Raw genomic sequence first — 17,668 nt, 5'->3', positions numbered from 1 at the left:
GCTGCTGGTTCCGAACTCCTCCTAGTATGTAATGGACAAAAAGGAAAAGACCATTGCGCAGCCACTAGAATCCATGAATAACTCCACAACAGATTAAAGTAATGAACTTACAGACTTGCTGTGTTGTTGTTCCTTTGAGACAATCTGTGCTTTTAACCTCTTCTCTTCCAGATATCACGAATCCCACGTGTTGTATGTCTATCCTCCAGGTTTTCTGTCTGTTCACAGCATTACCACTTGGTCATAGTTCCCATGTGTTCCCAGAAAGGAAATAACATGAAAGATGATGGTGCAGATTGATAAAAATTTATTACAATAAAAATTAAAAACAGCCAAGGGCTTACTCACATAAACCAGGCTGTATAAAAACAGCTGACAACGTGCCGTCCGCAGCTTGATACAATCAGGTAGGCAGGCTTCTGGGAGGATGGCGCTATTGTTGTTTGCAAACCCTGAAGTGGCGTCTAACTCTCAGTAGTTACTCTGCGAGATTCGCCCCCTCTATTTGCTATAGCTTCCTCTATCTCAGCTTGAGGTGGCCAGCACTGCAGAATGTGCTCTGCTCACCTCTCTGGGTAACTGCCGTCAACCCGCGCTAAGCCTCGTGATGTCACACTCTGGCGTCTCTCCTGATCTCTATGCTCCTGCTTCTGAAGACCGTGTCAGTTCTAGCTCCTCCCTCTCCATACGAGTTTCGTGACGCAATGTGGTCACTTCATTCAGATGTTGCTACTGCCTGACTCTGCTTATGGGACTTTATATTTATATATAGATTATATGTGTTGATACTCTGTCGCACTGATCCTGGGACCATGCTGTCCAGTTTTTTCTCTATGGAGAGATGTATGCTGGGTATTACCCAAAGAGAGAGAGGGAAAAAAATGAATGCGTTTGAAACCAAACAAGTCTGGCAGTGGTCCGGACATAACACAAGAAGAAAGGAGCATCGTTGGACAAAGATGGTACTCGACTGGACTCCAATGGAAAAAAACAAGATGATAACCAAAGCGATGGGAGGATGAAGCTAGAAAATGTGTTGGCGCAAAAAGGAGAAGAGGCTTGCAAACGTATCACCTGGAAGATCATTTATTGGGGAGGCATAAAACAAATATAATCCGGCGCCTGGGAAAAAGTCCAAACATCAAATAATGAGATCTGACTATATAATAATGTCCTGTCTGGATGGTCCCTCCAGGTTTGCCTCGGAGGCGAAAAGGAAGAAACTAGCGCACCGCCAAGAGTGGGTCCCAAACAAATGTGTTTAAAAATTCTTCTTTATTAATCCATCTAAAAGTGGAGGTTAACACCCTCCTACGCGTTTCGTGTAAAAATACACTATCAACGAGTAGGATAAACTCATTGATAAAGTGTATTTTTACACGAAACGCATAGGAGGGTGTTAACCTCCACTTTTAGATGGATTAAATAAAGAAGAATTTTTAAACACATTTGTTTGGGACACACTCTTGGCGGTGCGCTAGTTTCTTCCTTTTTGTTCTCTGAGACCAGCATCTCTTCATCTGGCTGCATTCCTATCAGGACACTGTAAAGGGGCATTTGTGAGTACTATTCATTATTCTCTTTGAATACTCATTGTGAGTCCAGGAACCATCCCAATGAGGGTTTGATTGGGGTTTCAACCTTATACCTTGCTCTTCAGGGATTATTGGTCCATCTGGAGACTTTACTACAAGTATTATCTTATAAAACCCCTTGTCTTATCCTGTTCATTTGCTTATTGCATACATTTCTATACTGAAGGGATTCAGCGTTGGAGCGCCTTTGTCACTTAAACTGTTGGATTGTCTCAGAGGCGGTACACACCTGAAGGTTCCCGGACCATCCAGACTAGACATTATTATATGGTCAGATCTCATTATTTAATGTTTGGACTTTTTCCCAGTCCCAGATTATATTTGCTTTATGCTTTTCTGTCTGATCTGTATCGGTCAGTCTTTCCTGGCAGCCTGGCTTATATTTATAAGATTCTGTTATTCACTATAGTTACACTAAGTATATTTCACAGCATTAGTGCTATAAGCACACTTATTCATTGGGGAGGCCTTCATCCAGCAGTGGATCACCGAGGGCTGAAAAGGATATATATATGTATGCAGAGCAACCTTTCAGACCTACATGGTTCTTTGTCAAGCTCATCTCGTATTATAGTTAAATGTCAGAGGTGAAAACAAACATCGTTTAAAAATAGTCCTCGATTTACCAGTGCTCATTTCCTTCAGATGGGGAGAGAAGACTGCCTCCACAGTGCTTGTTGTTCCACTTCTGTGACAGCAGGTGGCGCACCAATACTAAATATCACTGCAGGGTTGTTAGCAATAGCTGTGAATCTGTGATACGTATATTAAATAATTAATAGCATGTTCTTGTATAGCGCTGCTTGTTTTACGTAGCGCTTTACAGAGACATTTTGCAGGCACAGGTCCCTGCCCCGTGGAGCTTACAATCTATGTTTTTGATGCCCGAGGCACAGGGAGATAAAGTGACTTGCCCAAGGTCACAAGGAGGCGACAATTGAACCAGGTTCCCCTGCTGCAAACTCAGTGCCAGTCAGTGTCTTTACTCACTCAGACGCTCCTCCCTTATATAGATATATATTTTATATTTTGCCATTTTTTTCCCCCACACGTTGTTGATCCCATATACTAATATTGCCATCATGCATAATCTAATTGCTGAACTTCAGCCACATTGAAAATGACCAGGGCATACTGTACAAGTGTTTCAGCTGGACTCAAATAAGAGGGGTTTTTTTAAATTCAGGTTTTAAGGAGGTGAATTTTTTAAAATTATTTTAAGGACAAAAACACTAAGCTGCTCATTCCAATCAAAGAAATAACATTGTTCGCAACAAATGATTAGTTGTTTTCTTGTTCTACCAAGTGCAGCTTGGCGTATAACATCGCTCAAGTTACAAATATTTTCCACTGAAATTGTTTTTTAAACTTGTTCTGTAAACTACATCAAAACTATGTAAGTGATAATCATAATTATTATTTTTTTTACATTTGTTTTCATGTTATCCTGAAACATTTTTCTGCCATCACTGCCAACTATTTAATTATCCTCCTGCTCCTGCTGTCACAACTCCTCAGCTTAATCAGGCACTAATTAAATTCCATTGTTAAGATTTACATGCCCATTTAACTACGCACACCAACACTAGCATTCAGCTATTATTTTGTTCCAAAAGATCAGATATGTTGCCCATTTTAAACTCCGGAATATTCTGATCTCATGTTGCTTTGTTAATTCCCGTTTCTCACCGCGTTCTTATCTCCCTATAAAAACAATAGACTGTTTTAATTGTGGAATGCAGAAACTTTAGGGTTGTTTTATAGTTCTTGCTGCTGCGCGTGCGGGCGCACGACCGACGTAGCGCACGCACGTTTAGTTGCTAGGGTGCAAGCAGTGCCGCGCGCGGTTAGGGGGCGTGACTCTCACAGCGTTAGGCCGCGCTGTGAATGGTTCGCGGCGTGGCAGCAGTGCGAAAATGCCAATTTATTGTACTTTTCCTGGTCTGCTGCGCCACCACTCACGGCCATACGCGCGTGTCCCAAGTATAGTAACGCCTGGCTTAGCAGATCCAATTATAATTGACGCACAAGTATATTACACGCCTTAGGCGTGGTATACTTGGGACGCGCACACGGACGTGAACGGTGGCGTGGCAGACCAGGGAAAATACAATAAAATTGTATTTTCGCACTGCTGCCACGCCGCGAACCAATCACAGCGCGGCCTAACGCTGTGACGTCAGAGTCACGCAACCTAACCGCGTACGGCACCCTAGCAACTAAACACGCATGTCACATGCACACGCAACGCCGGGCGCACGCCTGCACGCGCTGCAGCGAGGACCATATTACATGCCATAGTGTTCTATAGCTACAGAATCACTGAAGGATGTGCCACTTAGGACTAAAATTAACCATTTGTAGTGTCTTGTTTAAAGAGACAGTTCAAGTGGCACTTTAAAAAAAGTAATACAATTATATATATATATATATATATATATATATATATATATATATATATATATATATATATATATATATGCTTTAGTTTTATTAAATACAGCCTTTGATTTACCTTTATTCAAAACAAATTACCTAAGATGCCAATCTATTAGTTCTCCCGTGACCAATCAGCAAAGATCCTGCTTCCCGGGGTTCACTAAATGGCCGCCTTTCAGTTTCAATCAATCCTTCAGTCAGTGTAACTCAGCAGCTACAATGTATTCTTATATTACTAAGGTAGCATTATCTGTTGTCACAGTTTGCAGCTCAAACTGCTGGGAATATTGGCAACAAATGATCTGAAACAGGAAAGTTTTTCAAAAATCTGTCACTGCTGGGGAGGTGGGCTAAAACCTGCTATAGAAATTAAAGGATGCTCAGTATAGTAAAACTCATAAAAAATGGCATTAAGAGTTGAATTTTTTTAAAAGTATTATATAATACTACAAAACGTCGGATATTGCATGGATTGCTCCTTAAAGGGTTAGATATTGGTGATTAGTTTTTTGTTGTTAAGTAGCGGTACAGTGACTGATCTCATGGAATTCTAAGCATTGGTAGTAAACATTTGTGCTGTTAAAAAAAAATTGTCTTTTGAAATGAATGTGGAATTGTAAGTTAGTAAGTAAGTGGCGGTGGTACTGAGGTTACTTAAAAATAGCGGTACTCTTGGAGTATAAATAAAGAAGCAATGGTATGTTGTCATCTTTAGTACTTCACGCTGCGATCATTATTAAATGGGACCTATTTTATTTTACAAAAAACTAACACCCATATTATTATTTTTTTAATTTAAATGTTTAAGGTTAGAATGGGGTTGAATTCTTTTAGCAGCAATCCCACATAGTCAGACAGTTGAATTTCTTAGGGGCCTTTGAATGGGGCAGTGTTTGTCAATGAAATGTTTTCTTTACTCTTATCCCACCCTGCCCTCGTTCGCATGTCTCAGACTGGTCTGAAACCCTGCTTTTCACCTTTATCTCCTAGCATACAGTGGTTCCACTGCAGCAAGGGATTCTGGGAAATGACATACAAATGAGCACACAGAGAACCAATACATTTAAGTTGGGGAGGAGGGCATTTGGCTGTACCATGCCACCTACTCCCTTTCCCTCCTTTTGTTATTGTACTACATCGCTGATCACATGCAGACTTCACACAAAAGGGAGCAGCCAGAGGAAATCAAATTCCTCCCATGTCTAACGTTAAAAAAATAAATAATATTTATAGGTGTCAGATTTGGGTAAAAAAAGGCATCAATTACCCAGATGACATCCCTTAAACATGTCAAGGGAATCGGTTCATTTTGGTTCTTTGAGGGATTGCACCTTTTAAGTGGAACTTTGTACAGGCAAAGTTATTTCCCCCCTGATTGCTTCTCTGGCGTAGGCTGGAAGAGATATTTTATTGATATGCATTATCCTTTCCGAGTCCAATTGAATTTACAAACAAATGAAAAGGTCAAATGTTTGCTTTCAAGTCATTACAGGGCAGCAACGCAACGGTGTTATCTCAGCACGGACGCGTATCGAACTTCTGGCAGAGACTTTTCGCAAGAAGCAGCCATTCACCCACTTCTTGTCCTTTGCGCTCCACCAGCCGGAAATCCAGGAGAAGTTCCTGCTGTTCAAAGAGGAGGTCCTGACGAAATGCTCCAAGGTAAGTCCTTATGGGCCAGGGTTATTGCAGCTTCAAAGTAGGACTTGTCAAGGTCCTACTTGAGTGATCTTCATAGATCTACAGAAGACGTCACAATTGCCTAAGTCACTTTAAAAATAATAAATGTTGGGATGTTTTGTGAATGCTGATTAGAGGCGTGGAACGCATTGGTTAATTGGTCAGTAAGGCATTGTTCTGATTACTGTGGTCTACATCTGCGTCGCCCCAAATGCGGATGCCTGAAAGGGTTCCCCAAGAGCTGTTCCCGTCTGCACAGCACTAGCGTGTTAAGCGTTAACATATGCATTTGCTTAATGCTATGTGTTTTGTCAACCCCCCCTACTGGAATGTTAATGACAAAGGACTCTGAAATCACAGCTGCCTTCAATCTGAACCCCTTTAGTCTACATTTGCATCGCCCCAAAGGCGGACAGCCTTTGGCATAGCCAAAGGGTATGAGCCATTTGCTGCCGTTCGGTAATGTTAAAGCTGCTCTATTTCACTCTGAAACTCATCAGCCTTTTTATCCCCTGTACCCAAAGTTTCAACTTACTCGGCCTTATAGATTGTAAGCTCCTTGAGGCACGGCCTCTTCTAACACATTGCAGGCCTATCCTACCTCGCCTAAAACAATATTCATCGTGTCTGTAAATGTTACATACGCCCATAATCCATATCTCTAACTGTCCATGAAATGTCTGTGAATTGAACGTATAACCTCTGTTCATTTAATGTAACAATGTATTGTTATCATAACTCTGTGCCCAGGACATACTTGAAAACGAGACGTAACTCTCAATGTATTACTTCCTGGTAAAACCTTTTATAAATAAATAAGTAATTCTAAATACAGAGAAAATGTTCCCCCAACGGGACAGGTAGACAGCAGCACAGCAATAGAAGGAGAGAGGCTGGGGTGAGTTAAAAATAGACTTTAATCAGACATCGTGCTGACAGGTCCTCTGATGCATTTCGGTCCGTGGGACCTTTATCAAAGAGTGACCTGGCAGCTGAAAAGATCCTCCTTAAATAGTGAGTGCAAACTGGTACACCTGTCTAACCACCCCAATCAGGTGGACAGCAGGTTACCTGATTGACAAAATCACCACAAGGAACACAAAAGGTTAAAAACACAATACAATAGCATGACAGGAATAGACACATCAGATTTTCATGCAATAACCAATCACATACAGTATAATTGCATATACAGGCATAGATATCAATATAAGATTTTATAAGTAATGTGATCTGTCATACAATTCTCATGTCAAATGCATAATTAAAAACAAAGCACGTGTTGAAATACGTCTATAACAGGTACAAATATAATGTAGAATACACCTAAAAAGCAAATGGATAAGAAAGAGAAGAAAAAAGGGGGAGGAAGGGGAAGGGAAAGGGAGGGGGGGAGGAGGGGAGGGGGGAGGAGGGGGGGGGAGGAGGGGAGGGGGAAGGGAAGGGGGGGGGAGGGGGGAGGGGGGGTGGGGGGAGGGGAGGGGGGGGCAGAAAGGGGGGGGGGAGGGGGGAGAGCAGAATGAAGAAGGGGGGGGGGAAGGGGGGGGGGGAAAGGAGGAAGGGAGGGGGAGAGGGAAAGAGGGAGGGGGGGGGGAGAGGGAAAGAGGGAGGGGGGAGGGGAAGGGGGAACAAGGGGGCAAACAGTAAAGACCAAAAACAATCCTTAAACATCTAGGAAATGTTTTAATTCCCATTCAATATTTAGCCCATGGGGTTGTAGTGTGTTGAGACAAAAAATCCATGACATTTCTTTTCTATTAAGACTATTAAGCCTATTGCCTCCTCTAGCATGCATGGGAATATGCTCTACTCCATGGAATTTAAAGTTTTTTAGTCCACCTTTCGGACATGTACAGAAATGTTTCGATACTGGATGGAGTAGGTCTTTTTTGGTAATGAGTCTCAAATGTTCAGAGATTCTGATATGTAAGGGTCTGATTGTTCTGCCAACATACTTGCTGTTGCAACCACAAATGATAACATAAATAACATAACTTGTATGGCAGTTAATAAACGTATTTATCCTGTGTTTTCTCTTGGGAAAAATGGTTTGTATGCGTTTCATGGGTAATGCATATTTGCAACATTTACAGAGGCCACATTTGAGGAAACCTTTGGGTATATTTTGTAAGTGAGATAATTTGGCGGACTGAAAAAGGCTCTTAGATATACTTGAAGCAAGTGTGTTAGCTTTCTTAAAGGCGAATTTAGGTCCAGAACTAGTGTAAGCTCTTAGGTCCGGATCTAGTTTGAGAACCTCCCAATGTTTAGATACTATCTTTCTGATTTGGGATGCTTGCTTACTATATTTTGTAATAAACAATGGATTGTTTGTAAATTCCTGTTCTTTATGTTGTGTCTTATGTTTAATCAGAATATCACGGTCTGAGAGATTGGCGTTCTCAAATGCCAGACTGACGTCCTTATCACAATATCCCCTAGACAAAAACTTAGTCTTTAATGTTTCGGAGTGCATCAAGAAAGTATCTTGATCGGAACAGATGCGTTTATACCGCAGAAATTGGCCCTTTGGTATACCTCGAATAAGTGTCTTAGGGTGACTGCTGGTCGCGTGTAGATAGGGATTCTTTGCATGAGGTTTAGTGTAGATATCAGTTTGGATACCTGAGATAGGGTCACCATGGATTGTCACATCTAGATAGTTAATAATATTGGTGTCTGTTAGAAAGGTGAATTGAAGATTGATATCATTGCAACTAACGTAATCAAAAAAATTGTTAAAAGTGGATAGGTCCCCATCCCAAATGAAAATCAGATCGTCGATAAATCTTTTATAAAACACAATATGTGAACGAAATGGATTAGTGCTACTGTAGATATAAGTGAGTTCCCATAAGCCCATAAAAAGATTCGCATATGAGGGTGCAAAGGAAGTCCCCATAGCGGTGCCCTGTTTTTGAAGAAAGTATTGTGAATCAAACAAAAAATAGTTGTGAGTTAATAAAAATAAAATAGAATCATTGATAAAAGTGATTTGTGCTGGTGAAAGTGTTGAAGATTCAAGGTAGTGAAAAATGGCCCGAAGACCGTGCTCGTGTTTAATGATAGTATATAGAGATGTGACATCCATGGTGACCCATCTGTATCCTGTTTTCCATTCAATATTTTGTAAGGCCCTCAACAGGGCCGTCGTATCTTCAATGAATGACGGTAATTTGCGTACAATGGGTTGTAGAAATTTGTCTACATAACGTGAAACACCATCTCCCAAAGATCCAATACTGGCGACAATAGGTCGACCAGGAGGATGGTGTAGTGATTTATGGATCTTTGGGAGATGGTGGAACACTGGTACAATTGGAAATTCACACCTCAAAAAATCCCTTTCTTTCTTACTTAGTACATATAATGCATCACCTAGTTCTAGGAGTTCATTAAGTTCTTTAAGGAACTTCGGTGTAGGATCAAAATGTAACTTAACATAGAAATTGGTGTCACTCAGTAATCTGAGGGCTTCCTCTTGGTACTGTATGGAGGATTGGACCACTATTGCGCCCCCTTTATCAGCATTTTTTATGACAATTGATTTATAATTTTTCAATAAATCTAAATCATGTCTTTCTTGTTTGGTAAGATTGTCATGACTGTGGCAGGGATGAGAGAAAAGATAGCCCTCAGCCAGTAGTCTCAAATCCCTGTCCACAAGTTTCTCAAATGTGGAAATGCATGATCCCTTGGTATTGTAAGGAATAAATGTAGATCGCTTCTTTAGAAGTGAATCTGTGTGGCCAAAGAAAGGGGGGTCAATAGTGGTCTCTGTACATCCCTCCTCAAACAATGATAACATGTCAGTTTCACAAGCTTGTTCTGCAAAAGAGATACATTTTTCAACATCAAGATTAGATTGCACATTTGATTGACTTGTACTATTCATAGATATTTGACTTGTAGTATTCTTGGCAAACAATTTCTTCAGCGCCCACTTTCTGGTATACTTCTGAAGATCTATTATAGTGTCAAATAAATCAAAATTCTCCTGCGGAGCGAAATTCAGACCCTTGTTAAGCAAAGAAATTTGGGGGGGTGTCAACATAATGTCCGAAATGTTAATCACGTTGTCTTCTGTAGATTCTATGAGTATTTTTTCCTTTTGTTTTCTGGTTTTTTTCCCCCTTCTACATTTTTTGTATTTTTTGATTGAGGATTGTCCACATGAGAAAAAGTAGGTCGAGGCCTTTCTTCTTTCTGACTGGCCATATAGGTTCTATCAAAGTACCCACCCTCAGATGTTTTGTGGGGTTGTTTGTCCTGAGTGGAAAAGGACACTGATGGTCTCTCATTTAGATCTGAAGAATCTGTGTCGCAACTTGATCTACGGTCTGGGTGAGGGTACTTTAGAATTGACCTAGTGTTAGATTTATTGACATCTTCCTCAGATGACCACCTGCGGGGTGTAGAGTGGGAGGGGGTTTTGGATCTTATAAATTCTCTGGTGGGTGTTGGCCTTTCCCAAAAATAGACTTGGCTTTTTTCATAGTCGGCCTTGTCTCTGGCGAATTTTTCTTGTTTTTTAATGATAACCCCTTTCTCCATCTTCTCTATGTTCTGTAGTAAGATTTTGTCATTATGTACAAATTTTTCCATGTCTTTAAATCTAAAAAGCTCTTTTTTTTAGGGAATTAATCTCTAATGACAAATTTTTCTTTTCCTCATTTTTTGCATGGACAATCAATTCCATAAGTTTATGTGAACACTCATCCAGTGTAGTTCTCCAGTGTGATTGAAATTCCTGGTTTGGGAAGCCAAACGACGGCATTTTCTTAATACGTAACCCCCTTGGTATACGTTTAACTCTAGCATAATTCTCTAGGGTGGTGATATCCCAAAATAACCGTATATCTTGTGTGAGAAGTCTTTCTAGTTTCACAAAATGGTCTATTAAATCTGCAGAGTTTTCACACACAATATTAATGGGACCCTCATCAAAAATGTGTTGTGCTTTTTTGACCCGTTCAGAGTTATTACCGCACTTTTGTACGTAAGTTATTGGTTGGTCATTGGTCAATATCTGTTCCTCATCCATTTCAATAATCAAATGATTATCATCCAATAGTTAGAATTTATAAGTAGATATGGGTGTATATCAATAGAAAGTGTGTATATAAAAATACATAGTCAATAGCCTTCAGCCTCTCTGAAAATGGGTATAAAAAAATAATGATGCAAAAATAGAAAAAGTAGAAAAATAATATATAAATGGAGTCATATGAGAACTCTATGAAAATCTTAATGTCCCATAAGTGCTACGAGCTACCCATGATATATACAATGGTATACACAGGTCAAGAAAATTCTTAACCCTATAGGTGCTCAGTAGAGAATTGCGGGTGGTGCTGTAAGCCTTAAAGAGATAGTCATATTGAAATCATACCACACGGCTGTATAGAAACAGCATGAATATAAAACCTGATGTCTCTCCCAGCGGCTGGCTCAGAAAGAGCTCCAAAACGCTGAGATAGAAAGACTCACGGTTGATGAATGTGTGGTGTGGAGGATGAAATAATGATGATCCTCTGTGCCTTCAATCCGTTAGCAGCGTACCCCGAAGTGATGGTCCTGGCATCCGTAAGGAGCGTGGATGTATCCGCCGCCAACCCTCCTGCACCAAGCTGGTCGCAGGGGGCGGTCACATGACCGGCGGCTCAGGCGTCGCTGCAGGATGACGAGGAGAGGTGTGGGATCAGCGTGTAGGCGCAGCACCAGCCCGGCGTGCCTGCGGTGTTAGTAGACAGAGAAAATCTTCCCCCAACGGGACAGGTAGACAGCAGCACAGCAATAGAAGGAGAGAGGCTGGGGTGAGTTAAAAATAGACTTTAATCAGACATCGTGCTGACAGGTCCTCTGATGCATTTCGGTCCGTGGGACCTTTATCAAAGAGTGACCTGGCAGCTGAAAAGATCCTCCTTAAATAGTGAGTGCAAACTGGTACACCTGTCTAACCACCCCAATCAGGTGGACAGCAGGTGGACAGCAGGTATTGTTATCATAACTCTGTGCCCAGGACATACTTGAAAACGAGACGTAACTCTCAATGTATTACTTCCTGGTAAAACCTTTTATAAATAAATAAGTAATTCTAAATACAGTAAAAGAAAAAAAAAACATGGACACATTTTATTTTTTATTTAAGTACATTTTTCAAACCATACTACTTTAGGGCCAAAACACTTCCTTTTTTTTTTTTTAATATATCCTGGAACTACAACCCGAAACATTACGTAAATGTATTAATGTTTCTACATTTTGGAGCACTAGAAAAGCAATATTCATTTATGTTTTAGCTTCAAATTTCAGAGCACAATTTGAGATTCTATTAAATGTAACACAGAAACTGCTTTAAACTCGCGCCAATTCAACTGATGTTTGTCATCCTTTCCCGAAAGCTAATATAACCGCAAAGAAAGAACAGAAGAAATCAGGATAAAGAAATAATAATAATGCATAGAGCTCGATCTTGGCAGTGTGATCAAGTTGCTGTTACTTATCAGTATACAAGAACCAAGCCGTTCTCTCTTTTTTCTTCAGATGATGATAGACAAAATGAAATACAAAGACGGAACAGATGCGAGTCATATTTATTCATAAAGCCGCATGCCTCTGATCCTGCTACGTGGGGGAGGATGTATCAAAATAGTGCAAATTGCTCCAAAACACACAGCAAACATTTTTATCTTCAATGTAGATCATTTCTGCATCAATTTACATCAGCAGCTTCTTACATTTTGTGCAGAGTTAAGTTAAATCCGCCTCAGACCTGGCAGATTTATTTGATGCAAATATAAATAAAGCCAGGACCTCTCCTCTAGCTACGTCCCAAAACACATGTACCAGTTGAGTAAAGCACCTGGGTACATTTGGCACCAAGCGAAGCAGAGTGCAAATGACACAATGTGCCCCTGTTTTTGGAGCAATACTGCAGTTTGTGACATTTGATGCAGATCTCCCCAAGTTCTCTCTCCTGGATAGCAGAGGTGGCTGTATTAGGCTGCGGCCAGGCGGGGAGCGGGCGTGCTGGCGCTCGCCTTGACGTCATGCGCTCAGCTCGGCCGGGTGATTTCTTGCCAGCTAGGTGCGCAGGGGGCGTGGCTATGACATCAAGGAGCTGGTTTGCCCTGATTGGGCGAACCGCTCCCGTGAAGCATCAGCGAGCAGCCAAATCAAATTTGGCTGTCTCGCCAAGCAGCAAGCGCATGGGCACACGCACGCACCCTCTCCCTGGACGAGCATATTTAGAGTTATCACTCTGAACGCGCCGAGCGTGAGCGCACGCGCAATTCGCTCCACCCTGGCCGCAGCCATAGCACTTGCATAACTTATCATTGCTGCTGAAAAAGCAATTGTTAGTGATACCTCCGGACACTATTAATATCAGTGAAAAATTACATTGGTTGGATGGCTGTGAAATACTTGCTGCGACAAACTGTTATTAATCCTATTTTTCTTCTTAACCCCTTTGCTAGAGGGCAGTACAATAATACAATATAAAAAAACGAGGTGTGTGCCAAGCACACGCGTTACAATGAAACTTCTGTGTGTTTTGACACTCTCAACAGTGTTTCATGCCATAAATATCATAAACATGAAAGTACAATTTGATTGATAAAATACAGTGAAGTTTGATTGTGAAGGCGCATGCTCGGCACATACCCCTTATATTTATGTGTGTGTATATAGGTGTGTGTGTGTGTGGTCATACCAGACAGGGCCGTAGACTGCTTTCCTGGGGCTCAGGACAACAGTTTCCATTGTGTGTGTGCTGCTGCACATGCGCAGAATACAATTCTGCACATGCGCAGTCAGTCACTTCCGTTATTTTCTTTGTGACAATTTTCAGGTTTTTTCCCTATGACATTTTTTTGGATGGCACTGCCACGAAAGAAGTTTCACTTCAAAATAAAAATGACGGATATTCATTATAAAAGAACATCACAGATGGGCTTGACATATTCCCCCTGATATAGCCCATTATAATTTTTCCCAGTGTTTTTTAACCCTTTTTTTGTTAAGGAACCCTATAATTATATTGTGAAATTCTGAGGAACCCCCAACCCTCTCTAATAGTGCGTCTGAGATCAGATGCAGTGTAAGGAATCCCAACCCTCTCTAATAGTGCGTCTGAGATCAGATGCAGTGTAAGGAATCCCAACCCTCTCTAATAGCGCGCCTGAGATCAGATGCAGTGTAAGAAACCCCAACCGTCTCTAATAGCGCGTCTGAGATCAGATGCAGTGTAAGGAATCCCAACCCTCTCTTATAGCACGTCTGAGATCAGATGCACTGTAAGGAATCCCAACCCTCTCTAATAGCGCGTCTGAGATCAGGTGCATTGTAAGGAACCCCAACCCTCTCTAATAGCGCGTCTGAGATCAGATGCATTGTAAGGAACCCCAACCCTCGCTAATAGCGCGTCTGAGATCAGATGCAGTGTAAAGAACCCCAACCCTCTCTAATAGCGCTTCTGAGATCAGATGCATTGTAAGGAATCCCAACCCTCTCTAATAGCGTGTCTGAGATCAGATTCATTGTAAGGAATCCCAACCCTCTCTAATAGCGCGTCTGAGATCAGATGCATTGTATGTAACCCCAACTCTCTCTAATAGTGCATCTGAGATCAGATGCAGTGTAAGGGATCCCAACCCTCTCTAATTGCACGTCTGAGATCAGATAGGAACCCCTGTTGAAAAACACTAACTTGGCGTATTACAGATTTACTTAGTATGTAATGGCAGTGATGGAGCAGAATATCCCACCAGATGGATACCATGAAGCTTTGCTAGGATATGTCCCTTAGTTTGCGGGTATCCATCCTGGCATTGTTGTTAAAAGTGTTAAATGACAAACTATTTAGCATTCTAATTATAATGTTATATGATGCAGGCACTCCGTATGTTGATTAATAATACATGCACCATATATGTTGATACGTGGGATATTATCCTGATATGTCAACCAGAAAGTGACATTTTAATGGAAAAATACTGATCTTTGTGACACTCCATTGAAGTATATGATGCAGTTTATGCTAAAAATCAAGGACACTGACTCCAAATCAGTGAGACTCAGAAAGCCTGAGTTGATTGGTCTGTATTAACATATGCTTGCATTGAAAGAGGACTGGGAGTGTTAACAACACCAACACAATTGTGTAAAGTAATTTACAGGAAAATAGCCAAGTGTAATATATTTTACACCTATATAACCATGTGTATACACCTACCTAACTGTGTAGAGAACAATTTACACCTACTTACATACCTACTTATGTAAGTCATTGCTAACTACTTTCAAAATGTTTAATGTTTTAGATTCTAGTGTAAAGTGATGTATGTAAAGAGTGGATTAAGCAGATGTAGTCAATAAAAATGTTGTATAACAAAGTGATTATGACCCATAATAAGCACTGTTATTCTGTAAAACACCTCGGGTGCAGGAAGAAACTTTACAGCCCATTTAAGTGAATGGGCCATATGTTTTCTAAAAGTGCCGGAGGGTGTCGTGTGGACCCAAGTGTACTGGCTCAACCCAAGATGTATCAACACTTTGGAAAGGTGTGCTTTAGAATTAAAACACAAAAGAAATCACAATTGGTTGCATTTCATACAGTATAATCCCACTTTACGTGGAATTTAAAATGCAAAGTATGTTTGACTTGTTATTTATCGAAGCAAAGGAGGGGGACACTTATTTTTGCAGGTTTAAAGGGCTCTCATAAAAAGAAAAATTGTGGTATTTATGGGGAAAAAAATACCTAAGTATTATAAGCACAATGTAAAAGTCCCAGTCTCGTTATGAAGGGTTTAGTGACTTCTGTGCTCCATGCCCTTGTTTCCTGTACATCAAAAAGCCACGGGAAGTCATTATATAAATACAGTACTGTTAAGTGAAAAGATGACACTACCTTTGTATGCCTTATTATTTTGTCATGTATAGTATCACAAATGGATGCATTTGATGATATGTTAAAGTATAGCAAATACATTATTAAAGAGAAAAATCTAGGGGCCAATCAAGATTCCAGACCCAATGAAGAATTGAGGCGCCAAACATCCTCAAGCCAAACAGCTGTTGGAGGAAGGACGCATGGTTGTTAGAGGTAATAAAAAGGGGGTACGCCCATGAATTTTTCACCATTTCCAGACATACTTTTTTATTTTTACAAAATCTCCCCCCCAGAAACCGGTCAGATCACAAAGCTTTAAATCAAATGAATGGTCATCTCTTGCAATCAGGAGTTATTTCTAAAAGTTACAAATAAACAAGGATTCTTCTTCGTTCCAAAACCATCCAGAGATTACAGGGCAATCCCAGACTTGAGGAGGGTAAACGAGTTTTTAAGAATAAGGATGTTCAAAGTGGAATCGCTGTGCTCCATACTACAGACTTCAGTGGACTTAAAAGTGGCAAATCTCCATGTCCCTATTCTCAAAGCACACCACGAATGTCTCAGATGTTGGATCCAGGGCGTTTATTTTAGGTACAAGGTACAAGATCTCGCTGCAGACCCAAGAATGTTTACCAAGACGTTGGTAGTAATTATAGCAAATCTTAGTAAAAGAGGTATTTCAACATGGCCATATCTGGATGCAAGTTCAAATCAGGTTGCACATCACCACACACATATAGTGTTGCGAGAAATAATAATACATGGATGGTTAATCAGCTGGAAAAAAAGTCGGCTAACACCAGTTCAGCAACTAACATTTTTGGGAGTTACTATCGATACAGCCATCGGAAAGGTGTTTCTTCCACAAGAAAGGATCCACAAGACAATGGAAGTGAGAACACTGGGGTTATTCACGTCCACAATCGAGGTCGTTTCTTGGGCTTGTCTCCATATGAGACCCCTCCAAAACTATGTTCTGGAAGTATGGAACAGAAATTCGGAAAACCGGTCAAAATGTAATAAAGATGTCAGAAAAAAACAAGAGACTCAATATAATGGTAGGAAAACAATCAACCTAAACAAAGGATGTTTATTGGACGGCCCTCACTGGATAGTCTTAACGACAAGCGCAAGTTCGAAGGGTTGTGGAGCATATCTCTTGGGGCGTTTGGAGTGTAATTTCAGCTTGTGGAAAGACATCAGAGAGGAAGAAAGTCCTTATATGTGGGAGGAGCCTGTCATTTTTTTACCTGTCCATTCCAGCCAGGAGAGGGCATTAACCCATTCATCTCTGACTGCCGTGGAGGGCTTGAGGAAAGAAAATTATTGCTAAGGACAATTCTCCCGCTTTGTATCAGTGAGAATCTATTGAAGCCTGAGACGGCTAAAGTTAAAAACCAGAGAGGCTGACAGAAAATCGGTGAGAGTTGACAGATCTAAGAAAGTGCGACCTACTTTGCCAACTGTAATAAAACCCAGTTTTACAGCCCAGGTCGGCTTTGCCGGGTTTATATGAACTGCCCTTTAAATAAAAAAAAGTATGTGAGTTAAGCAGCACTCCACTATAATAGACTCACGGTTAATTATATATGGCAAGGTTACATATCAAAGTGTGCTATCCTATACCCTACTATAACGATCCCTAAGTGATAGATAATAAAGGAACACAGAGTGGATGAGAGATCCTGATGAGAGCCATTATGCATCTAAATGATATGGTCACATGTACTGTTGCCCATTCATGTGTATCGCCAGGTTCACATGTGATCTTATGTAAACAGATGCCTGTCATTGAGATGTACAGGTCAGGGATACCCATAAGTGGATACCCTATCCACCACCCAAATTTAACGGTACATTAGTCTCAAAATGTATGTTTAACCCCCCTTTTTTTCCCCCACGGTTGTTGTTCCCTACGTATTTCCCCCACCTCCCTCCCTCTCCAGACTTGTGACTTTCTATGCAGCCCTTGTTTCCATGTAAAACTCTCTCCTAGCCTTTAATAAGGTTGGCTTTATGTAGTGCAAAAAATGTTTTCAATACATAATTG

General features: G+C 40.8%; 1 protein-coding gene across 1 annotated transcript in view; it reads left to right on the top strand.

Annotated features, from left to right (window-relative positions):
• Positions 1 to 17,668, top strand: part of ASCC1 (activating signal cointegrator 1 complex subunit 1) — a 159,381-nt gene that overhangs the window by 19,528 nt on the left and 122,185 nt on the right. Inside the window, exon 5 of the mRNA XM_075610775.1 lies at positions 5,518 to 5,696. Coding sequence (XP_075466890.1) covers positions 5,518 to 5,696 — 179 coding nt within the window. The remainder of the gene's footprint in view (positions 1 to 5,517; positions 5,697 to 17,668) is intronic.

Source organism: Ascaphus truei, chromosome 8, assembly GCF_040206685.1.
Source record: "Ascaphus truei isolate aAscTru1 chromosome 8, aAscTru1.hap1, whole genome shotgun sequence".
NCBI classification, from domain to species: Eukaryota; Metazoa; Chordata; class Amphibia; order Anura; family Ascaphidae; genus Ascaphus; species Ascaphus truei.
Note: the sequence above shows the minus strand (reverse complement) of the source record. Positions and strands in the feature narration are given on the sequence as shown.